The sequence below is a fragment of the Nesoenas mayeri genome (genome assembly GCF_963082525.1).
Source record: "Nesoenas mayeri genome assembly, chromosome: 1".
NCBI lineage: Eukaryota > Metazoa > Chordata > Aves > Columbiformes > Columbidae > Nesoenas > Nesoenas mayeri.
In genome coordinates, this window is record NC_137541.1 from 105383373 (window position 1) to 105409919 (window position 26547).

At 40.1% G+C, this 26547-nt stretch overlaps 1 protein-coding gene across 1 annotated transcript; it reads right to left on the reverse strand.

Annotated features, from left to right (window-relative positions):
- Positions 1-5805: 5805 nt before the first annotated feature.
- Positions 5806-25976, reverse strand: CLTRN (collectrin, amino acid transport regulator; the record flags this gene model as incomplete). The annotated part of the gene is made up of 6 exons (XM_080350939.1): positions 5806-6185; positions 10147-10341; positions 13101-13217; positions 19982-20067; positions 25475-25533; positions 25910-25976. The coding sequence occupies 6 exons, from the start codon at positions 25974-25976 to the stop codon at positions 6029-6031; spliced, it is 681 nt and encodes a 226-aa protein (XP_080207065.1). The 3' UTR covers positions 5806-6028.
- Positions 25977-26547: the final 571 nt, after the last annotated feature.

The window sequence follows — 26547 nt, forward strand, 5'->3', positions numbered from 1 at the left end:
AGCAGCAGCTGGTCGGATTAATTCCCTGCTGCCCGGTGGGAACAGAGGTCAAGGCGGCAAGTCCAGAGCACAGAGACTCCCCACTCAGTGCTCCACACTCAGGACGTCCATCTCAGTGGGTTAGAAGTGAGGGGGTTGCTACCTGGCTTGCGCCCAGCTTCTGCAGCTGGCTCGGCCATGCAGCCGCCTCCCAGTGAGCTTCCCAGAGAGGTTTGCACCCCGCTGGCCCAAGTCCGGGCCAGTGTCTTGGACGACTAATCCACATCCCCCCACAACCTCCTGTCCCAAGACAGGTTGCTTCACTCCCTGGATTTCAGACTAAAGAGAAGCTGTCAGGTCTGCACTGCTCCTTCATGCTCCAAGGGAGGTGCAGGCTGATGGCTTTTCCCCAGGTCAAATTGTGTTCAGCATCACCAGGGAGGCAAGTATCCTGTAGGTAGGGGCAAGCCCCAGATCTGAAGACCACATCAGGAGCTGTGAAAAGATGTTGACAGTTGCCTGAAGCATCAGGAAACCAAAGTGGTTTTGCAAGGTTTAGGAGAAAGCTTTGAAGCAGAATGATTTTCAGGAAGGCAGAGTAGTATACCAATCAGCAGGTTAAATTAGCATACCATGAAGTGTCATAGCTTGCATTGCTGAAGGCCACAGTCAAACTCAAGACCATATGTTATGGAGATAGAGGAGAGGGAACCATTCAGGGGCACAATATTCTGCATTCCTTGCACCTTGTTCATTACCAGAAGTCACCTTGTCCAACCAATGAAGGGAACAGTATTGATCCTGTGAAATGCAGCTTTTCATCTAAGCAATGTGTTTCTCATTTTGTTTTTACTAAGGCAGGAGTGGGTTGTCCCAGTTCATTTTACAGCAACCATGTGTCTACGCATCAGCATCTACAATGTTGTTTAGATACAACATCATAGAGAACATTAGTCCAAAGTTTAAAATTCCTGTTGGTCCACAACTGATAAAAGCCACACACTGTAATTTGTAACAATTAGAATCTAAATTATAGGAGAGCAGCAGAAGCTGATAGAGAGATACTGCCAGAACACTCTCGCCATTTCTCTCAAGTTAAATGTTTTCTCTTTAGCTAATAAGATGCTCTGACAGCTTCAGATTGCCACCTCTAACACAGTAAGAAGGAAGAGGACAGGCTAGCAAAATAAAACTTTCCTTTTTGATCTTAAGTCAAATTCATTTCCTACTGAAGCTGCTGACTTTACTGAGAACAAAGTCAAACCTGTGCCATATAGGTGGAGTTCTCCTGCACCATTTTACATTGGAGTGAAATGCAAATATCAATCCAGCCACAGAATATCCAGTTAAAATGCAAATGCATTATGGTTAGTGCATCCACAATACTTAATATATTCAAAAAACTGAATATACTGACACGTTTGTGCTGGCAAGAGTGTATCACTTATCACTGTCAATGTACTTTAGTTTTATGTGATTTGAAAAAGAGCAAGTTCAGTCCATCAAATTAGGCATATCTAACAGTGCAAATTTTTCATTAGCAACTGTCCAGTAGCGTAGGAAGCTGCGGTGTCACTCGGTTGCACACATCCCTTCTTGCACGCCACATTAAAAGGAAACAAAAACTGTGTGAGTCCAAAAGGAACTGCTCATAGACAATCAAGCACAGATTGCTCATCGGTAATGAATTGTGGACAGTTGGTCAATGCATTTTCTATAAAAACTTGGCACATTTAAAACAGCTCATTGCATGAGTCACAGGTTACCACACTGATGAACTGACCAAATTTCTGAGGGCATTTGAGCCATATTTTTAAGAGTATCTAGAAACATAGACTCTCACTTTTCACTGGGAGTTATTTTAAGTCTTTTTTGCACTTCTGCCCTAAGCATTAAAATAATTTCTTTTGTTTTCCCACATGTGGGAGGTTAAACATGACAAACTCTTTCTGTCAAGATGTGATAATGTTCCTTGCTTCGTCAAAAACTGACACCCAGTTCTCGGAACCAAATTATCAAACCAGAAGCTCTTGTGCTAATGCTGTGATTTGTATTAATTTAGGAATTATTTCATTCTAACAGTGATGAAGGAACAAGACCTGAATATTGCCTTGAGGCTCCCTGTGCCCATTTCACCCCTCTCTTCTTGTGAACAATTGCAGAAACAGTGAAGTGGCTTCAGCCAAGTCTTCCTTCAAAATGCAAATGAAAGGCAGCCCCTCAGGAAGGCATAGCCAGGAAAGTGTTCTCCATGAAGGTCAGCATGACAGTAGCAAATGTCATACCTGGACAAACAAAAAGGAGCATATAGTCTGCAAGAGGACCATGAGGTCATCTCTCCAGGTTCTTCAGCACCGGCAGAGCTTTGGGCGAAATACTGGGGCCAGCTGCGAGTACCAGACTTTAAGGTGGGCTAATCGGGAGATGTTTGGAGGAGAGTACCACAGACAGACCATTTTGAGACTTTGTAAACTGTCCTGGAAGAGAAGAGGCAAATGTTGAAGTGGAAGAACAAGTTTCCCTCCAGTTTTCTCCAACACAGACTAAACAACAGCCTGCAACACAGAGTCGTAAGCTTTCCTTAAAGCAAGTGGCAGAATGGCTCAAGTAAGGACTTCAGCATCTGACCATAGTTTGCATTCTTCCCCAAGTAAATGTTGATAAACAATGACTACTAATTTCATTTACAAAACCAGTCTACAATGCTGGAGGTTGTGCACAGCAAATGGTTGTGTCATGGCCAATGCGGTCCCTAATTTAAGGATGGCATTGCAGAGCTCCCGACATTCTCCAGCACCCCAAACGTGTAGCTCATGACTGGCAGTGTAAGAACCTACTCATGCATGATTTGTGCTCATTCTAGCCTAGACATCAATAATTTCTCTCAGGTAAGCTGAACAGAACTGTAACGTCCTTCCTGAAATGTCTACTCGCTGCGGATGTGGAGCTACCAATAAAAGTTGCGGATTTTCTTCAAACAGAACTTCCTTGGCTTTATTGCTTCATTTAATTGGATTTCCTTTTCTCCTCTCTTTTCTCAAATACAGGTGTTGAAGATGTAACAGTTCAGTCTCGAGCACATCACGTTCCTTTGTCAAAATTCATTGACACAACACTGAAAGCAGAAACAACTAATTGTTTTAAGAAGTAGTTTACAGTATAGTCTATACTGCTTGCTACTCACTTTCCTGTTTATTATCAGGTCATTCGATGGCAGGTGGCTTAGAAAAAAAAAAAAAAAGTAAAAATTACAAGCCGTGAAAGTTACATAAAACATCTGGGCCAGATCCTCAAGGGCTATAAACTGTCGTTGTACCTTTTGCGGGCTCTGGAGGACAGGCTTTACCAAATCAAAGTGCTCTTTGTTTTCTAATAAGATCCTGCTGCACAAAGAGACTAGAAAAGAGATTAATTTCTCCCGTAGCATGGTGCCCTTGATTAACCTAGTTTCTTGCACCTGTTTCAGTGAAAGACCTAATACCAACACTGACTTCAAAGCATTGTTAATGTGATACCTGCCTGCTCATGTATCATTTGCTTCTCTCAAGCCATTTTCTGTCACTGCAGAGGCAAGTAAGATGTATGCTATGGGTGAATCCCACATCATTATTAGCAGAAAAGTACACCAAACTGCTGTAAACTAATTACGCTGCTAAAAGGTGAGCTGGGAGGAAGTCAGTGATTAAATACTTACCACCAGAGTTAGCTCACATCACATAATGATTTGTTCAATGTCTTTCAATCAATTTTCAAATTGCTGGCCGGTGCTATGGGCTGAACTGAACCTCCACTCAGGCCTTGAGAAGTATGCTTGGCCCTTTTTCATATCACATTAATTTTATGTTGGTATCATACAGTACAATACAGGATAACAGAAATTTTTGATCGGTGGCTCAAGGTTGCTCTTGCACTGTCAAGCTATTCTCACTGAAATCTTTCACCGGTTAATGCCGAGGTGCTGCAGTTACAGCAATTCATGGTCATACTGCGGGGTAGCTATCTGTCATACACAGAATGTGAAAAGTGTGAAGATTTAGAAATGATGGGATGTGAATTACCTCAGTAAAACTGTGCCTGAGTGAAAGACCTTGGAGCAATGACTGAGAAAGCAATAATAACACTGAACTCTAATCTTCCCTCCAAAAGATCTTAAGCACTGGTAAGCTTAATCTTTGACATTCTGGTGAGAAATACATCTCCATGTTGTGGATGGTACTTTTGAAGCACTGAGATATTGTCATTAATAACTGACTTTACTTATCCTTTCCCAGAATGGAGCAGCATACCTTCTGGGATACAAAGAAGACACAGTCCTTGTCCAGACTGACTCACCATCAGGACATGAAAGACAACCATGACAGATGAGACCAACTGAGGCAAATGATCAGTGGGTTCAAAAGTTTTATTTTGCATTTAGCCCTCCTCTCCCCCCATCTCCCCAGGCCTTAGGCTTCCCCCACTCAGCTTCCTCCCTTCACCCCACTGCTTCCCCATCATCTCCTCCTCATTCCTCCCCTTCCACACCCAAGAGGCAGTGCTGAGTCAAATGGACAGTCAACAGTGCTCAATACAGCCAAAATCCTGAAGGATTTGTACCCTTGGAGACAAGAAACACTTCAGTACACTGGATGGTCCTTTACAAGCAGCTTTTACCCTGTTTGACCCTGTTCCTGTTGGTGAGGAGTCTGATGAAATAACCCCAATAAGTAAATGGGTTTTCTGATATTGCCTCCAAACATGAGTCTGGAAAAAAAGACGGCTAATGGTCAAATCCTGCCTCCAGTGACATGGGCGGCTGTTTGGTGACTGCCAATATCATAGTTGCCTTCAACACGCTTCCATTCTCTGTGTTCAGATACTCACACATACAGTGCCCCTTTAATGGGGCCCAGTTCTTCTGAAATCAGTATGAATTGTATCACTGATTTAAATGGGAACAGGATTAGGGTACCGATAGCACAGTGTGCATGTACCGCTGATTTCAAAGTAATTTAACAATGCAGTTTGGGGTTTGGCACCATTTGGTACCCATAACTTCCAGCCACACAAACAGGAAACACACACAGGTCTGAATGGTCTCTGCTGACTTACCACTGTCTGCACATTCTTATCTGGGTCAGGTCCATCAAGCCCAGCAGCTGGTGTTTGAAACACAATCTTTTCAAAAGCTATCCAGCTGCCACATGAAGAGTTCAGCTGACCCTGGGTTCACTATGTCTTGGAAATCTGCTCTAGTTTTATTATTTTAAAATGTCAGGAAGATTTTTTCAAAGAGCTGTGAAATTCCCTCCTAGGTTTAATGAGAGCTGGGCCACTAATCACAAACTGCACCTTTGGAAAATCTGCCCTTTGTTGCAACTATTAATTTCAACATATTTCAAACTTTTGCCACTTTTAATTTCCAGGTCATGTAATCTGTGACTTTTACTGTTAAGTGAAAAACATTTTTAGTACCAGATCCTTGCTAGTCCTAAAGCTACAGATGACCAGCCACTTTTTAACCTGCTCTTACAGAGACTGTGAAAGCTTGCTTTTTTTCCCTTAATAAATTGAAACTTTCATGCACTAATCACTATTCCATGCAAAGGCATACTGCGTATCAGCAAACAGAAGTAATTTTACAGAGACACTTTTGCATATGGCTTGAAATAAAGCCTAGCAAGAATTGACAATGATAGATGATCTCTCCAGTGGCATTCAGGAATAATGAAATTTCACATTTATATCAGGGAAAAACAAGCAATAGGCATATATAAATAATCATTAAAAATGAAACACCTGACACAACGCAGGTTTCAGCCTTGTTCTGCCACACATCTTCTGGAAATCTTTAATGGATATCATTTGACATCTTCTCATTTGCTTTGCTCATGAACAAAAGTTTTGTAATGGAGGTTTGAGTGTATGTGTTATCAGCAAAAGGTTCTCTCGAGGGAAATTAAGTGAAAGAACATTTTTCTTGTCTTCATGTTTGACATTCAGGAGTAGTGACGAGATAAGGTAGGCACAGGAGTCTTCCAAAAAACTACCAGATAGCAATGGCAGCATTTCATAAGGACGTGAACCGCTCATCATCTGCTGCAAACACTCCATTAATGTGGCCTGCTTTTAAATCCAGCGTTTCACAAGGAATCCCATTTTCTACTGTTACTGTCCCTTCACTTTTTTCTTCTAAATTTTCTCTCTCTGTTGAGTCTTTATTCTTTCTAAAAACAAGGAAGAGAACATCATTTTATTCTGTTGACCTGCAGCACTCCACCAGGATTCCAGATAGAAAATTGCACATTTAGTCAGAAGTTTACCACAGGTTATGTACTGAAAGGCATCACCTGGTGCACCTCTTTGCTGTTGTAAATATCCCACAGAAGGTGGGAGACCCACAGGTTGGATGGCTTGGTTTGAGTTCAGGATTGGGAATCAGAAAACCTAGAGTAAACATGTTGTATGTTATAAATATTACTTCATCTCCTTATTCTGCAAAATGACTAGAGGGTGCAGAGAGAAAAGTCAGTGCAAAGGAAAAATGGAAAAAATCTCTAAATCTGTTTTTGCTTTACATCAGAAAGGACTGCACTAAACACCTAGTCTGACCCTGTTGTGTATGTCAGAGATTTCACCCTATGATGTGGACAAATTAAAACATACTTTTTTTAGAAACAGATCAGCTTTAGACTACAGCCTCCAAACGTAGAGACTTGAGTGTCCTCACTCTCCTCGATCTTCTCCAGAAGTTCAGTACTCTTAATGCTGCAAATCTGCATTTTTATTTCAAGCTTCATTAACGGCCACCTTCCTACCCAGTATTTTATACTTTTGTTTTCTAGATCAAACAGCTGCACTTTTCCAGGCTCCAGTTCTCATCAAAAGCATGTTAAAACAGTTGCTGAATAAAATTATCTGAAAATACAACCACAGGAAGATGTAATACAGAAATATCAGTCAAGATGTCACGATGTCCCTTTAATCCCAGATTTATTCTGGCCTTGAGATCTACTAGTTCATAGTTGAAAAACCTACTGTACTCTATAGCCAGCAGCATCAGCAGTTTCAGAGGATAAAAAACTCAAAGGTCAGACCCACTGCTTCCTCCTATCCCGCAACATGTATTGTAACAATCTGACTCAGGACAATCATAACAACCTGGCTCAGTGTAACTGCTAATGACAGCGATATTAACAATAATAAAATTTTATTGGCCTTTCAGAGATTCTTGGCATTACAGACTTGCTGAAAATAAACATGGGAGGTAGTAGTGGAAACCTCTGACCCCTAGTTGCTGTATCTGCTCTTACAGTATAAAAAGAATGTTCTTTAATACAAAAACTGTGGAGGCAGAACATTAAAAAATATACTAAGAAGCAGACTCAAAAGAAATGAGAGGAGTAGGAGATGTGTGGAACTCATTGCCATGGAAATTCAGAGACACTAAAAATTTCTGAGTCCAAGGGGAGACTCAACAAGTTAAGGGGAGAGAAACTACTGTGGGTTACCCAATATACGAAGATCAAATCCAGCTCAGAAAGGCCCTCAGCTGCAAATTAGGTGCTGGTAGAGTAATAGGGGGAAGCAATGTGTGTGCTTACTCTGTTTCCACTCCTTCCAGAGCAAATGTTTATGGCCTCTGCTGCAGATGGGATTTTGGGTGGAGTGGACTTCAGTCTAGCCCAGCAGAGACAGCAGAGGATGGTCCTGCCCTGGGTATGTGCCCAATCTGTTATCAGAGGGGGAGGTGTCATACTGCTGCGATGACAGGAGAACAAACATAAGGCTGGAAGATGTGTCTGATCCAGCTCACCCTAGAGTCTAGGGCTATGATTATATGGAGCTCTTTAAGCTGCAGGCAGCTGCGGCTCAGAATTTTATATGTTGGCAGAGATGCACAGTGAAGACCTCATTAAGAATTTTTTTCAGTTCACGAAATGACACATGAGTCTAACTCATTACTGAAACTCCATTATAGGCCAATCATGTGCTTCTCTACCACCCTGAATACAAAAGGCCTGAAGTACATGCTTTTGGCCTTATCTGAACTCAGGTATTTAACTGGTACTTTAAAGGCCAATAAAGACAAAATGCCAGATTTATGAGAAGTCAACACCATTCTTGAGGCCAGATTTCCAACACAGCTTACTAGGCAACAGAGCTGCTGTTATGTCAGCTCTGGACACGTTTCCAAGAAAAATCATTACAGGACATGCTGAAGTCTTTGACAACCTTGTCACATACTTTGGTGCCTAAAAATGAGATAAGCACTTTTGAAACACTTTTCTCTGATGTCTGGCACTTCTGAGGAGTCAAATAGATCAGACCATCCGTGTTACCTGTCCAGTTTTTGCAACAGTAGATGGCAGAAATACATGCTCGGTTTACTCTCTCACTCCTTCACCCCTGCCTGCAGATGCCATTGAGAAGAAAAGATGGTTAGAGTACAATGACGAATCTGCTCTCAGGAAAGGTTAGAAACTGAGGGAGAAGTGAAATAAAAGGACAACAAGAGCATGAGAGAGAGAGGATGCCAAGTGACTATAGGCAAGCAGTAACAAGCCACATTACTGGTGGTAGGACAGTAAGAACATGTAGTTTATACCATATTGAGGGCAACTGCTCAAGCTCAACTGAGTTATTTGAAAATGGAGGGGGATAAATGCTGTCTTGTAGCCCAATATAAAAAACAAATTATTATTTTAGCTAGAAAACTCATAGCTATTAAGCACAACATATTTGTATTGCATTTATTTGAAATGTTCGAAGACCCTTTTGAGTTAGGCACTACATAGACACACGGAGACAAGATGCTGCACAGAGGGCAGGTACAGGCTTCAGGTAGCAACGTTACTCTCCAGTTTTACAGAAGAGGTTGCTTAGGTTCAGCGGATGAAAAAACTCAGCCCATACCACATGGAAGCTTGTGACAGGGCTTAAACTATCCACAGATCTCAAGTACCTGCCCAGATTTTCCCCAACGACATCTCTCATCTATTGTTTGTTGAATTTTGTTTTTTGAAAATATAAAGGAGTTTTACAAATTCATGGCACTCTTCTGAATGCAAAATATAACTGAAAGGATCCTGGCTAGACTACTAAGAGGTCTCTATGAGTACCACTTATCCTTCACAATGTGTTGTTTTTCTGAAGTCTTTTAACGCTGTTCTTCAAGGTGATAAAGAGGTAGAAAGGAAAAATCTCTGCAACACAACATGTTTTCATATATGAATCCATTGTTGATGTATTTGGGGATGAAGTCCACCATATGTTCAATATTTTTAACATCACCTACACTGAAGTCATAATTTTGTGTTAACCTCTGTGGCAGCCTAAATCACGGCAGAAGCTGAACTTCTATGGCAGAATCTCAGCTTAGCTGAGCAATTTCCACTACTTATGCTGAACTCTGAGCCAACAGAGATGGCAGGACCAAAACCTCACCTACTTTCTGGCCTGCTCCAATATGCTCACACTAGAGAAGCATGAATAGCTTTCTCTTTTGCACCACTGTCTCCACAGGGCAAAAACTGAGAGGAAAAGAGGGTATCTCTCTCCAACCCTACTGCCAAACAGCAAATACCTGGATTTGTGGTGAGATCTGGTCATGATTCTGTGAAGGGCTGGGTACTTTGGACTCATCAGGTCATGAATGGTAGGTGAGACCATGCACTGTTCCATTGAGAAGGCCCTCTTCAGACATGCATTAATCATTATTGTGTCCTCTACTGAGGCTTCTCAAACTGCCGCAGAATTTTTGTTTTTAGCCCTGCCAGCCTTTGACACTACTGCCCTGGAAGGGGCACAGTCACTGCCAGCCTCCTCCATCTTGGTAGCTATTTGGGTAGTCTGTGAGAGGAGGCTCACCTATGGCACATGAAACCTTGAGAAGAATGACAGCAAATGTCTTTGTAAAGCTATCACCTCTAACTAGGTGGCCTTCAGGATTGTATTCTTATAATTCCTATTTCCTCAGTACAGTCCAGCATTCTTATAGCATCTATACTTCACAGCTAAAAAATGTAACCCCTTTTCTCAGAAAAGGACACATGGGTTATCTTTACCTATGGAGGGAGGAGGGGAAGAGCTATAATTTCTCTGAGGCTGATCTGGAAAGCAAAACCAGCCCAGCTGAGTTAACTTGCCAGTATTCAGTTAAAATAGAAGAAAAGCTAAGCCGCTTACTTCTTGCGTTGCTGAATCCTTGCAACAACGAGGAAAAGAATTCCAGCCACAATGAGACAAACAACAACACCAAATACGATAAGCCAGATAGGCGTGGAGGGCTCAACAGGAGGTGATAAGGTTGAGGTTATCTTCAGGAACTGCAGCGTTTGGTCACTCAGTAGGAAGGCGTTGTTGATTCTGTTCCGGTTCATCCTTCATAAAAATACAAAGAACATTACAGCTCTCTATAGATAGATATTTTATAAGTAAAAAGAAGAAAAAAAATAATTGTAAGGTATGTGCTGCAAGTCAGGCAGGGCTCAATTTGATCCAACATGATGTTGGTAGGATTACACAGATCCTGTCAGTAATTCATAAACACCGACATGCTTACAGGGTTTTGGACACCAGACTTTTGTACACATTTATCTAAAAAACTGGGAAATACAGATGAGACTTTAAGTACATTATTATTATTATTATTATTTGTCTCTGGTTCGGACCGTGTGCTGAATACATAGCAGGTTGTAATCTGAAAGGGTGGCTCTGTTGTACTACTCATGCAGCATTCAAGAGTAGTGGCAGATATGCCCTGCAATGCTCAAATTTACTTATCAGTGCCCTTTGATTCCCCAAACTGAACTGTCCCACACGTGATGAGCAGAAACATCTGCTCTTGCTGCTGTAGATTTTCTAAGGCCCATGAGGCACAGGATACTATGTGGTTCAGATAAAGCCACGTCTATTGCCAACATGCCCTTCTTCCCTGCAGGACGTAGCTAAAGGGAATTGTACTTAGCACATTTTTGTCTATTATGTGAATCTGTAAGTCTGAGAAATACACTATTTCATATGAGTATACTTTTTCATATGAGTAATAAAACAGCTGCCCTTTAATGGCTATCTTCACCTCTTCACCCACAGTCACCACTTCTGAGCATTTGCAGGTATTTCTGGATCTGAATTTAAGCAGCCTTTAGAGGTTTTAGTAGTATCTTTCATTAGCTTTTTCAAAATGTCAGAATTTTTGAGAAAATACTTTACACATATTGGTCTTGAGAGATTCTTTTTGATTGCAGTTGTATGATTTACAGCAGCTTTTCTGAGTATACAATTCAATTTATTTGCCATACCGCAAGTATTTCCTAAGAACAGATACAAGGGAAATACAGCTAAGATTTTGCAAATTTCTTTTCTTGGAAATTATAATGTTTGACTGTCCCTTAATCAGGAAGTTCTTAGCCTTAATGGAAAGCTGGCATTCCTGGAAAGGACAGAAAGCCATGACATATTATGAGACTCATTATATGGTAAGCCGTCTTTGATTTAGAAAAGATTTTCATCCTTATTGATGTGAAAGGATCATTGTGAACAGCTGAAAGAAGCATTGTTCACCCTCATCTAATGGCTGGAGTTACAGAATTATGTGCTGAAACACATGCAGGTGTATTTTGTATTTGTATATGCATAAATACATCTTGTGTATATTTATGCAAGATCTTGGAACGAATACAGATCTCTGAGGAGGTTTGCCTTCCTCTTTACTCTAGTTTGTAGAGACCCTCTTACAATAAAATCCTGGTCCATGCATAACATTCTTATGTGCTACTATAGTATGAAGAATTAGAATAATGATTTAGTATGGAAACCTACAATCAGAAGCAATTGAACAAAGTATTGTAGTCTTATAGATCATTTTATTTCTTGTTTATAAGTTAGGAAGGAATTAAAACTTTTCATAAATAGCATATTATTCTTTATTGGTTGACAGACAGCAGTTAAAAACCAAACATACTACAACAGCATCCAATTTCTGTGGCAAACAGGGCACACAAAATACTCAAATAAATCAGCTTATGCTATTGAACATATCAAAGAATAACAGAAATGCAAAAACCCTGCATTCCAGCACTCTTACAGAAAGCTTCGATGAATAAATAATCTGCTTTGTCCACTAATGCTATGAAGCTATTGATTAGTGTCTCTGTAGGAAACAGTTTAATCTGCTCATAAGCTTAGAAGTTAATCTTTCCAAAAGAACGCATACTCATTCATTGGGAATTAGGCATTACACCTCCATAGAGATAACACGAATTTTCCAAACAAAGTTCAGAAAGTCTGAAAACAAAGAGGTCTGTTTTCCACTCCACGCTTGAGAAATGTACATGAGTTATGCTGCTTGTGGGAGTCATTCCTATAGACCCTTTATGCAGGTTTGGTGGACCACTGAAGTCAGATTACCTATTCTTTTCTTTTTCCCTCTTCAACTCCACGATCTTGCTTTTATTGGCTACAGAATGCGATATTTAGTAGAGAGCAAACTGATTTATACCACCTGGTACTTTGTACCAGCCATGCTCAGATACACTATCAGCTGGCATTCTAGAAAGAGCTGGTATGAAAAGAATGTGAGTATAAGATTGTTTAAGCCAAGCTGGGACATAGCCAGCTCTGCCCATGAAGCCTTCACATTAGTTTTTCTCATTTGAAAACTGTACTTGAGCAGCACCGAAAGGGAGCCTATGGTCATTAGTCCAGATGTAGACAGGCAAGTGGCACACAAGGAAAAGTTAAATGATGTAAATCCCACCCAGAAAGAGTGAAATTCTGTCATCTGAGGAAGAAGGCTCTGGGAAATGCAGCAGCTGGGTGAGAGCAGTGTATGTGCCATGCACTGGACAGCAAATTACAGGCAGGGTTCTGGTAAAGGACTAGATTTCACCTCAGGCTCCAGCACTAAGAGAGACTCCTTTCAAAGTTATCATCCCAAGGCTCACATGCTTTGCATTCCTTTGAAATTGTTAAAAATCCTTCTAACCTCACATGCATTAAAGAGTACTGACCCCTTGGTGTTTTAACTACTTGGATTAGTTTATCCTTAAACAGGCAGAGTGCTAATTCATGCAAGGCCCAGAGATATAAAGCATCCCCAGTCAGCAAGGAAGAAAAGGCTGCAGAAGCAGCGACTGTACCTGATGGCTGCCTCTACCTCACTTTCAGGAACAGTTGTCAAGTTTTTGGAAGAATCTGTGACCACAAACCAAAATGACACCCGATCTGTCACATTGCAGACCAGCACATTGGAAATTCTGTGGAAAGTTAAAATAAAAATCATAATTAAAGAAGCATGGAAGGAAGCATTAAAAATATTTTAGATTTTCTTAAAAGCTTTCACCCAAAGGGGGGAAAATTCTTACTTTTAAAAAAGTGAACAGTTAATGCTTGGGGAAGAAACAGTATTACCCACTTCTCAATATAATAATTTTTAAAAATTAAGCTTAATGAGACCAAACTTGAGTTTTCAATGAATTTCTGAATCTCTTACAAATGTGCACGGTCTGACACATACATTTAGTGTAAGCAAATGGAAAAATACATATTTGCATCTTAATCATCGGGGCTGTGTCAAAGGCCATATAATGGGGCAAATGCATTGATGAACTTAGAATTTTGGGTTTGACAGCTAATACTACAGGAGCCAGGCATCGAGCATTCCCCACATGATTTTCGAGTGAGTGCAGCAGCCCTTCTGCAAGATGCCTTTGTTGGAGGGAAGAGCAATGAAATTGATGTTATTCTTTTTGACATCTTTCTGCACAGAGTTAGGCACTGAGTGGAGGCAACAGGCTAAATGTAGATGTTATACTGGCACTGGCCTATGCTCTTTAGCTTATGCTATGACAAACACTTAACTGTTTTAAAAGAAGATTGCTCAGCTTTATGTGAAGTTAATAGTGGAAGAGCACAGGTAGGCAGCTTTCCATGGCACCATGTAAAAAGTGAGCAAAATGTATTTTAAAAGCTTTTTTTTCCCCGATTCTTACAGTTCTTACTAATACTAATAAATGGTGGCACCATCATTAGAAAAATCTCATGGAATGGAGTATTTAAACTAAAGAAGTAAAGGCTAATATATTAGTATCATAACAGTACCTGAGGATAGATGGTGACCCCATGTTCTTCTGTCTGTTCCTAGTTTATTCACACAACTAAGAAACAAACTTGGCAAACTCATGTAATACACAGGAATTGTATAAGGTGGCATTTATTACAGCATGGCAACTAACATAGCATGTACCATAAAAGGACAACCAAAGCCTTCATGAATTCAATGACAGACAGAGAGATAAAAATGGGGGAAAAGAATCTGTATCATTAATAAATAACCCAAATAATTTGGCTCAGTATTTAGATTTACTCCCCATGTCCAAGCAGTGAGCAGATATTCTGAAAGTCCAGGACCAAGGGTTAGGATCATTTTTATTTCTAGAGAGCAGCTTGGACTTGGTTCACCTTTGCACAAGGTTCACTTGGCCATAGGCACAACATAGCTTCCCTGTCCTGACAGGCCCTGCTTGGAATGATCAGTTTTCAGATACAACCTGCTGTTCTGGAGGAGGAAACCCTGCAGTGAGACTATGAAGAAGAATGCAGCTCCTCTTTTAATTAGCTACAGTGATGTTTGTAATGCTCATTACTAACTAGCATAATTGGTTTTCAAGTTTGGCCTGCCCATCATCAAAATGCAAGTTTTACCATTTCCTTTCCAGCCTCTGCTGTTTCTCGGGACAAATCGCCGGCTGGAAGCAATCCCTCCTGCCGCAGCGCTCTGTTTTGCAGTGCCATCTGCTGGCTAATTACAAAGATAATTAAATGAGCTCTGCATTGGCCTGAAGAGCAGGAAGGAGGTAGAAAGGAATGTAAAGGAGCCAACATTGGCGATGAATGCATAGTCTTCATACAGAAAAGACAAAGTTCACTTTTAAGGCAGAACGATCACGGTAGTTCATTCTGGATATTTTGCAGAAATATTGTACTTATTGCTGAAAGCTTTATTGGGTGGTGTTTTGGGTGGCTTGGGTAGGGCAACCTTTTATTTAACAGAAAAGGTACATATTCCATAGAGATATGCAATAAAATGGAAAGCAATGACTTTGCAGAGCTGAAATACTCACTTTTACCTCTCTGAACAACATTAATTTTGTAAATAAACAGAATTTTTATGGATAAAAGAGGGAAGCCATCCTCTGGAATTTGAAGAGATATTCACGTCAGTTTGCTAGCAAAAGTGAGAAGATCAAAGCAGATTTACTCCTCCCAAAACAAAAGCAAAGCACGAAATTTACAGGAGGTGGGGAAAGAGTCTACTTTTCGCTGGTGGCTGACAAACTCTTGCTGACTTCACAGAACATCTAAAACTGCACCTGCAGAGGAAGTTTTCCATCACGAGAATTTATAACAGTAGGACCAAAAGCTTCATGTCACTGCAGTTCTTAAAGCTGGAATTTCTGTAGCACAATCAAAAACTGGTCGAGGTAGAAAACCTGGGTTCATTTTGCCCTACAGGTGCTCATTAAATGGAATGAGTGAGGAAAGCTTGATCCCCAAAGAGAAAAATAAATTTGGTAGAAAAAGACTGGCTGAACATCCTGACTTCCTCATTCTTGTTCAGAGAATCAGAGAAGCTCCTAAACCTGGGCTCTTCCCTACAGTGCCAAGATTTTCAGCATGAGAAAGGGCAGCTGGTCTTCATTAGGGGCAGTATCTCTCTCTCTCTCCCTAGAACAAACAGCACTGAATCGAACAGGCAGCAAGGCTCACACTAGGATATGTAAATTTTGCCTCCTTTCTGCTCCCTGTTGTGTCTAAAATCCTTGCCCAATTATACACCTCCAAAATCTGGCTTCACTGCCACCACTTTTGCACCAGTGGAATCTGAATGCTGTAAATCCTTCCAGGCTCCAAAGAGCATACTACTACTCATGAGAAGTTCAAAGGGGACCGAGTAAACACCAAAACAGATTGGATCAGCAAGCACCAATGTGGCAATTTCTTTACAGCAGGTACACTTTTTTTTTTTCCCCCCTGTGTTATTTGCACACAGATTGGATTCACAGCATGCAGAAGCATTATAAAACTATGCCCTTACATGGTACAGATTTGAGAAATGTGACTTCTCCATGCACTGTGCTAATTAAGTGTATTCATAAATAAATATGTAGACATATTTTTATTTCCTTAGCAGGTGACAGACTTTTGTCATGGCAATTATAGGAGACTGCTATCATCAAAACTACAAGATCCTGGTTCTGCCTTAGAGCACTATGGCAAAAGTCCAAAATTGCATTTCTTTCAATATATTCAAGTGAACACCAGTAAGTAAAGGAAACCCTGATGGCTCCTTGGCCTGAAACACCATCATTGTTCCCTGTGGAGATTTAAAGGATTGTTTAGGGGTAAGAAAGAGCTGCCAGAGACCCAAAGGGAGCTGGGTGCCTACAGTGGTCATTAGCTTGTGGGAAAACCACAGCCCCAAGGTCCAAGTGCTCGTCTCCAGCTCTCCTGAAGGCTTCAGGCCTCTTCCAAGCCAGCATGTAGAGCTGCTCCTGCAAAGGAACATTATTTTCTTCCTTTTGAGAACAGAAGTCATGGGATCACCTTGACTTAACAGCTTTAACTCTAGAAGCTTATTTTGTTATTCTAAACGGTCACAATATTTTTAGTATCAAAATAGCCTGTCTTTGGAAGATGGACAATGTTGATGAATTCTTTCTCTTGTCAATCCATGAGGAAAACTGCAGCTTGTTTATCTACAAAGGGGGGTAAAATGTACTAAAAACAGATTGTTACTTGACTGAAAATAAATGTGATTACATTCTTTCTGCTCTACAGATCAACTAGTCTCAGGCACAAAAGAGATTTATATTATTTCAAATGGGTCACAGATTAGAGAAACCAGGGTTACTAACACAGACTACAGACAATTTTTTAACACTGAAAGACCAAAGGTTGGCTTATGTAATTCACGAATGTATTTACTGAAAAATCAATCAAAAGGTGATGGATAGAGAAGGAAATAAAAGATTTTTATTTCTCCGCTGAAAAATAAGTTATTTATCTGTATGAATAATTACTGAGTCATTTGATGGATTGTGTCTATATTCCATTTCACACAAACCTGAAAATTCACTAAGCCTTTCAAACACTGAACACAGCTCCATGATTTATTAAATTTGAGTTTAGCAACCAACATTAGAGAATTTGAGATATAAGGTGCAATCCTGTCCATTCTGCATTGGATCTCCCAGTTACACAAGAGCAAAACGAGCATCAACTGCTGTTTCCAGCAGCACATTCAATTGGTTGTGATTACAGACTGGCTTTTATGCAGTTTCAGAAGCCTAATAAAAGGTGACTTTGAATGTCAAAAATGATGGGACAGGCTGAAACAATGGTTATGCTTATCCACCAGACAAATTACCTGGGGCCCAATCCAGCTTGCTGAAGTTAAAGGCATGTGGTGTCATGTGCGAGTTAGTTGTGGCTGTGAGTTACTGCAGAGCTCTGGGTGTGTTAGAAATTAATGGGATGTTAAAGGAGAGGTTTGTCACATCCTGGTTATGGCCTTGTACAAAATATATACCATGGCAGAACCAGTATTTGGTTATGTAAAATACTGGTGAATTTTTCATAAGTCTTTATTTTGACAAAAATCTTTAATTAACCAGATGCACAATTTGGGTAAATTTAGATGCTACCACAATGCATTTTGGTTTTTCTTTTACGACAGAGTAATTGATCATTGATCTTTCACAGCTCCCAAAGAAAATGTGTTGGCATTTAACTGTAAAACCTCCTGCAGAGTAATGTAATGTATTTGCCACAAGCTCCTGCTTCTGCCTCCTTCTTCACCACACTGCAAGCCCCTGCTACTATCCCTACCAGCTATGTGAGAGTGCCACTCCTGCGTGCATGGCATGTGGCGCTGCCCTCCAGGATGGTGAGTTCTCCCACACCTCCTTACCCACTGCAGAAGGGATGGAGATGGCCCGCCCTCCTTCCTCTGTTCTCAGTTCCTTGCCTGCCCCAAGGGTGGAGAGAGGAGTGAATTATTTCCAGGACTTCTAATAAGATGGATGCTTTCATAGCTTTCCTGCTCTAACATCACAGGCAGGTTATTTGGGGTATATTGGGAGGTTCATCTAGCTCTCCACCACAGAAGGGGGACCCTGAGGTCCCCTGAGATTTGGCAGAGATCTACAGATACGGAACTCCTCAGCCTGTTGCCTAGTAAGCCGTACCAGATCTCAGAGCTGTAGAGCTGCACTTTGGCTGACATTCTGTCTACAAATCAACCCAAAGGTGTCTAGAAATCCTCAAAAAGTTATCAGTTATACCTACAAGGTAAACTCCAACAAATTATACCCCATGAGGAAGTCCTACATCATCTTAAAAAGAGAAAAAGATGCGCACACCCAGCTGTTTCCAAATATTATACTGATTTCTCCTTTGACAAACTTAGCAGCAGGAAATTATTGATATGTGCAATCCCACCTCCAAGCCGGAACAATGACATTATTGTTTTTGTCCATAGGAAAAGTTGTCTTGGTAGGGAAATGAATTAATTGAGCATAAATTCTGTGATTTCCCCGAGTGAACAGAGATAACTTCCATCAAAATTTTAACTCCTTTCGTACTGGTTTAATTTTTTTCCCGTTCCTGCAACAAGTTTTCTAGTATTAGTTGAGTCTGCAGAGAGCCACGGTGGTTGAAGAGGAAAAAGATCACTGGCTTCTGACACAGGGTTTTTGCCGTGTGAAACCACCATGACTTTGAGGGAAGCAAATAATTTTAACAAATGACGTGGGACTAAAATAAGAATACATAAGCAAATCTTCATGGGTCATATAGTGGATGAAAACTTGGCTAATTCACAAATCTGAGAAAAAACCCTGCATAATCACCTTTAATTAGCTTGTATCTTGAACTCATTTTTAGTGTAGTTATAATTGTGTGCAGTAGCATACTTGGCTGTTTTTGTTAAGCTTGGTGTAATGGCTGTCTTGCTCAAAGGAGACAACTTCTGAGGAATAAAAATAAATCAACAAGGAACAAAACACTCCTGCTACATGGAAGGGGAAAGCCCCTTCTATTTAAGACAAAGTGTGGCAGCCACAGTAACTCTCATGTGACTAAAGTTAACTAATATTATTTCAAATGTGGAATATGCTTCATATGATACTATGACAGTTTGAGGCAGGTTTTTTTTGTTAAGTAAATTAAGAACTTTCTCCTCATTGGCCCACCATAAATCTTTAAGACTGAAAAACAATGAAAAAATAATAGGCCTCCAGAAATACAAGTTTTCTTGTTTAAGAAAGATAAGAACACATTGAAAATACAGCTTGCTAAATAGTCAGTCTAATCTGGTATCTGATTTCATAAGTAGCAAGGATCAGAGAAGCCTGCAAATATTCAGTACCTCAGGGCAGATTTAATCCCAAAACCAATTAAAGGCTGATTTATGTCTGAACTGCAACATCTGAAACTTCTTGATGTTAGGTAACTCAACCGCTACAACCTTAGGGACAGATACCACCAAGAGAACACAGCACTAGCACAGTTATCCACCTTCCAGTTCTCTGAGTCAGCTCATCCTCAACATACTGCTGCAGCTGTGCTCTGAGAAAATGCTCAACAGAGCTGTTTATTCCAGGGTCTGTACTGTTTCCTGACCTTGCCAATGTGTCCCTTCGCCTCCTCACAGTATGGTCTCCAGAAGGTATCGTGTCTTACTGCCAGATTCTGCTAGAGTGAATTAGCACAATCCCACTGAGATTCACAGCTGTGTCACTTCACATCAACAGGGACACTGGTCCAAAGATTGAACATTGCTTAAGACAGTGATGTTTAACATATATCTAGGTGTCAAAGAAATACACTGGAACTTTTTTTCAAAGGGTCTTTTTTTCAGAGATGTGTATAATGATTTCAACATTTCAGTACAGCAGAGAATGGGCCAATACATGCAGCTTTGTTAATATGTATGAGGCAAATCAGAGCAGATGCTTACCGAGTTGTGCTCTTGCTAGAATACCTTCTCATTGCAAAAGCCACCATTGCTTTGAAGAGGTATTCTTCATTAGCATCCCAGGCATACTGTAAAGAGAGATGGAAAATGATCAGTTTCAACACCACTGCTGGCAGTACAAAGAGGGAAAAGAATCACTGAATTTGAAATGCCATACTAATCAAGAAAATAAATTCTCTGGTTGTCCTGAGAAAATAAATTGCTGCCCATTACTTAGTATGCACAAAGGACTTTTTCTAACAGCTGTTATAAAGCACAATATAAAGTGCAAAGAATATTTCCAAAAACTGAATTAATTGAATGTTTCAGAGTGCTGACAAAACTGGAGATGTAAAGTTTCTTGTAATAAAGAATAGGCATATTGCTAGAATTCTTCCCACACAGCTGCACACACAGCCTTGCCTCGTTCGCTGGATAAACCCTGTTAGAGTACAAAGTTTATATCCACTCACAAAGACCATTTGGATCTCCGTTGAAAGTAGTCTCTGGAAGATGGATGTCATGACACCAGGAAACAAAATGAGATTTTGCCCTTATTGCGGCACACCATTCTCGCAACAAGAAGACAGATTTAACTATAGTACAAATTACTGCATCACATATGAGACAAAAGAAAGAAAATAGCATGCTTACTACTTCAGTAATAAGTAAAATACAGGCTCCAAAAACTGTTCTCTGTTGTCTTGAAGAAAAATTGTGCTTCCACAAACTCAGTTTTCTGAGATAGCTTCACTAGATTCCCCTGGGCTTTCATTCACATACGCAATTCTAATGACCTGTAAGAACTGCACCTATTACGTTTTATAATGAGAGCCTTGACTGAAGCACACTGATTGAATTTCTCCTTTCAGCAGATTACAAAGATTAATAGCTTCTTGGAATTATATTAATGGAGGTTAGAGGCAGCTTTCTTCAGTCAGTCAGTCAGAACACAAATCTAAATTTTAACTTTCAGCATTAAAAAAATCTGCACTGTAATCATCCAAATCAGAAACCCAGTAGTGTGGATACTTAATCCTCTTGATAACTGGATCTACTTTTTCATGGGCCTTTATAACACATTCAAATACCAACGATGTACATCAAAAGCAGTAAAGAACACTGAAAATGCCAAATCTTAATTCTGCTTTTTAAAAGTCTTGATTTTAGATGCATGGTGCTGCATCCTCTCCACAGAAAGAAGGAATCCAACTTCCAGGCATCGGTCCTCATTTTGCTCTGACATCCTGTGGACTGGGAATGCAACCAAGGAAGAAGGCAGTCATTTAGAGGGCAGAAAGTCATACTGATCATATTTATCATCCCTAAACAAATGATGAGCTGTGAAACAGCCTCTCTGAGATGCAGCAGGACAGGGAAGACAAAGCTGAGCAACAGACAACTTGAGTAGCATTAAAATCCAGATGCAGTGCTGAGAACCCAGGTTCTGACTCACCACTCCTGCCTTGTGAATGAAGGGAGGTGTAAGCATACTGTGATAATACATGACAGGCTGGGAACTTAAACTGAAAAAAAAAAAAAAGAAGACTGACTCTTTGAAAAGAAATAATAAAAGCCTATATTTTGATCCCACTGCACTGATGAAAACATGACAGTAATGACAGCAACAAGTACAAAAATAAAAAGATGATGTAACAGAGGAATTAATACAGATGAGAGCCATAAAACTACTTATCATAATTTTAAAGATATCATGGAGCACACTGTCCAGCACTATAGGGAAAGATCTTCCATTTTCTATGCGCAGTACTATTGACTGAATCCTTACATACCATCTGCAGTCTTTGAGAACAGGTCCAAAAGTACAGAAAAAAATAATTTGTTATCCAGTGGATTAAACCTGCTATAGAGATAACTTAATCAGTTGTCTTCAAAATGAATAATGATGAAGTACACTCCATTTCATGCTTACATGGACACAAATGCAATGCAGCACTACCAAGTCTATGCACTTGATACATTTCTGTTTAGTGCAGTACACATGCACATTTTGTCATATCTAGTATTCAGTTTTCATAAATAATGCAGTAACCTAGAGCTTCTTTAAGCCAGAGTAACAAAAAGAATATCTCAAAACAGAGAAAACAATTTGTACTGAGGAACTCTAGCTGCTGAAAGAGTGAGCACTTTAAAAAAAAAGACAGAATAAACAGAAAGCCTCAAGAAATGGAAGAGGAGACTAGCAGAGAAAGCTCAGCAGAAATGAGGAGGTTGCTACAGTGAGAAGATGCTACAGACAACCTTCTGGGCAGAAGGACATGAAGCCGCAAGAAAATAGTGATGAGACAGAGGAGATAGAGATGGCTGTGGGCTCCATATGAACAAGAAGCTCTGTACATAACTGCATGCAGGAATATGCAGGAGGGAGGCAACACAATGCGGAAGAAAAGTATGGCAAGAATACCTTTAAGCTGATGAACTGTATCAACTCAGGACAAGTTGTTTGTGTCGAACTACCAGAAGCCAATTTCTAATCATCAGCTTTCTCCAGTTAGACACAGAGGTGCAAGGAAACCTGAATCATTCTACTATGGGGCTTTATCAGTTTCATCTTTACCCTCCAATTGCAAAGGCCTGGACTGCAGCTGGTGACTGAGGATGCTGCTTCTGTTCTTATGTTCCTATGAAGTGCAGCTATTGATGCACATTTTGTGGTGCTATAGAGGACATGTATTAAATATCATTTGCAACCACACATTATAAACATAAGATAGCTCTGTTATCAATGAAACTTTACATAATGGTACCAGAACTATTAATGTTTACCATCTTTGCTCTAGAAAGGAATAAACAAAAAGAGCTTGGCTAAGTTGTACTTGCCATCCTTTACATGTTAAGGAGGAGCAGAATTAGACACAGCTGGCTGTGGAAGCCAGTATTAAGTGTCTGTTACTGAAAAGAGGAGGTTTATGAGATAATGGGTAAAAGATGACAAGAGTAGATTGTTAGTGGGACAAAATGCTATAGTAGTACTCTAAGGAAGACAAAATTTAAGCTTACAGAACAAGATTATAATGTTACAAGATTGCCCTGAGCAACCTGATCTGATTTCAGCATTGTCATGGTTTTGAGCAGCAGGGCACTAGGGACCATCTAAGGTCCCTTCCCTCCTGCATGGTTCTCTGTATTAACTAGACAGCCATTCAGACTGCAGTGTGGCTATAGACACACACACTTCTGGGCCCCATTTGGTGGCAAGACACAACATGCACACCAGTTTTGCTCCTGTTCATCCTCTACCCTGGAAACAGTCTGAATACCTGAGCCAGAGAGAAGCGCATCTTCTGCTTCACCTGGCTGAAGCCCTTAATGTCACAGCTCTTTGAGTGGCGACACAGAGTCTCAGTGCATATCACTTCTGCTCACTCCCTAGCTGTCTTTGGCCATTTTGAATTAACTCTCTACCACTCTGCTATGTCCATGAGCAGAAAGCAACTAGTGACTAGCAGCTATTCCAGAAGCCACTTCTAATGCTAGCATCATCCTCAGAGAGACTCATAAATCACTTTCCCTCCATTTAGGCTTACAGACACCATGCTTCATCCCACCACTTGGCAAACAATATCTCTGTCAAGAACACCTATTATTTGCAAATAAAATGATAACAGCTAAATACCTGTTGTATCTTAGCTGCTCTTTCCAGCTCCACTGTGATAAGAACTGTATCAACAAACTAAATGGCACTCCCTGCCTCAAAGTACAGCCTACCTTGCGAACAAATTAAAAAATGGTGTCCTGTCTTTATCAGCCTCACACAAAGTGGACGGCATGCACTAAGCCATGTGGAAAACTACACTAACCTATTTCCTATGCCCTTAAACGTATACTGGAGTTACCCTGCCAGTCCTAGAGCAAAATGCCGACAATATCGGGGTTTTCTGTTATCATCTAGCTTGAAGTGTCTCAGAAATGAATGAAACAGAATTCTACAGCAGAGCATCATACCAAGATATTCTAAGCTGGCTGGGTCCTACCACGTTACAATGACCATAATATGCTTTTCTTTGCTAAAATAAATAAATTAATTAAAAAGTGAAGTTTTGGTCATTCACAGAGAAGATTGCAATGGCTGTGAAAAGAAACTACTACCTGGGCACTTAATAAATTGTTCATTATTTGTGGGTAACTTGTATGGCATCATACCACTTTGAGTATGTTGTTCTAAATGATGTTCTAGATTGCCCCATTCTTAGGGCTTTTGCATAGTTTGCAACATGAAATGAAGTACTACCTATCTACAAAAAAAATCAACAGACTCCTCAGTTATTGTTTCTTTCTTGTAATATAAAGTGTATTTAAGATTAATGATCTGTATCATACCGTATTTGGATGAAAAATATGATCAAAAAATGATCAAATAAAACCTCCTTATTTTAATAAGCAAAAAATAGTAAACTATAGTTGGAGAAGTAAAAAGCCCTAACAAAGAGCATTACTGGGAAGTGCAATTTTCATTGTTTGCTATTTTGAACAAAGATAAAATCAAAATATTAGCAGTTATCTCCAAGACAAGCTTCAATAATGATTTTGACATATTTTCAGCCATAGGAATACAGTATTTTGATCCATTTTTAAACAAACCAGGCTCACACTACTGTTTAATTAAAGTCTCTCACCCAAGAGGATTGACTTAAATACAAATTTCCACAGACAAATAGTTTAGCATGTATTTTGAATATCTCTTCCCAGTTTGTCTGGTTTATGGAGTTACCAGCAGAATTAGGTCCCTCCTAATATTAGTTTAAATTACCTGATATTTCAGGGTAATTTCAATATGACTCCTATGGGCATGGGGAGATTCTCATATCTCCAGTCTCTTATAACATTTAACCTACTGATTGTTGTTTCCCAGGACTCTGAGCAAAATCAGACACCAGACTTCCAGCAGAGATGACTGTCCAAGACATTTCATATCTAATTTTATGCTGAGCCCTGTAACACATTGCAGATTTGCTCTAAGCATTCAAAACTGCAAACAAAGTACTGAGCTCTGCCATTTTTCATAGTGCATTAGATCAGGAAGGACTATTTGGTCATCTAACATCCCAATCTCTGATTTATCACAGACCTTTATTGCTTACACCAGTACTTCTACATGAAGCCCAAAGACTTGAATTAAGCCAAAGCATTTCACTCTCAAGCAGAAATGCTCTTCCCCAAATACGGTTAGATTTATGCAGCACCTCTCATGCATCAAGTGTAACATCTCTACTATTTTTCCAGGAAAAAAAAAAATCTTTGACAGAAAATCATATTTATGAAAAGATAAGCTTTATACTTCTCTTAAAGGATGCCATTTTAAGAAGTGGACTAGTCAAAGGTCAAGAAATGGATGCCCGGATCATGACTCAAGTAAGTTATTACAACTAACACTTCAGAAGAAATTGCTTTTGCTGCCTTCAGAAATTTTCCAGTATGTATTACTTCTATTTTGGCAATTCAGTTAGGAAGAATATGTGAAGATGCTTTACTTACTGCATTGTCTCCCAAAGCTGTTTTGATACTAAGCCGTACTTTGAAAGCATTCTGTGCATCTGACACAAAGAGAAAAAAGCAAACATATATTGATACTCAGCCAAAATAGGACTTTAAATAATTTACTTTTCTAATTAGTCACAAACAGCAGCTTCTAATTGTGTCTTAACACAACTTGTTAGAAGAATTGCAGTTACTAGCATGAAAAATGCCACAGTCCTACAGAGTCTCAGTGAGGTTTGCCATGATCTCTTTAAGTGAGATCAACTCCTGTACTTAATTTGCAAAGTCATAAAGAAGTGAACGCTCAGCATTTCAATCTTCAAACTAGAGACAACCAGTTAAAATATAACTCTGGGAACTTGGTGGCTTTGTAGGCATAACCTCATAGCTACATTTACCTGGGGAAGGATGGGAATCATCTCTAAAACTTACCTGGCTTGCAGAGCTCAGCATGAACAATGGCAACTACAGCGAGGGTAAGCAGCAAAACCCGTAACATCCTGTCAGTGTGGAAAGGTTGAGGCAAAAGAAGTGAGTCTACCCTGTAAAGCACTCTTAAACTTTCTGTGACCCAGGATTAAAGCATCAGCAGCACAAGTGAGCAACCAAGTAAAAGGTTTAATAATTAACCCCCGTTATTATAGCTAAAACAGGCACTAGAAACAACTGTCTTCTGTTATTTACTATCTTTCTCTGTAAGTAAGAAGAAAAAAAAAATAGAAGCTGTAACAAGTTTTTAATTTTCCTTCTTCCTCTTTTTAGAACAATACAAAACTTCAAACGGTGCTCCAGACCAGCCATTTTTCCCCCCTAAAAAATGCAGTGTCAGACAGGAACACAAGATGGCTGAGGGATGTTGCAGCAGAGCGGTGGTGGAACGCTGTGCTGTTACCCACCACAGGTGAACTTGAAGCTCAGCTGCCACCAGATCCCACAGGACACTTCCACCCAGGTTCCTTGGGAAACTGGCTGGTCCTGCAGAGGGCCCTTGAGGATCAGAGAGCACTGGGCATGCTTGTCATCCCTGCAAGAGAGAGTGGCGAACACAGAAGCCCTGGACCCACAAACCA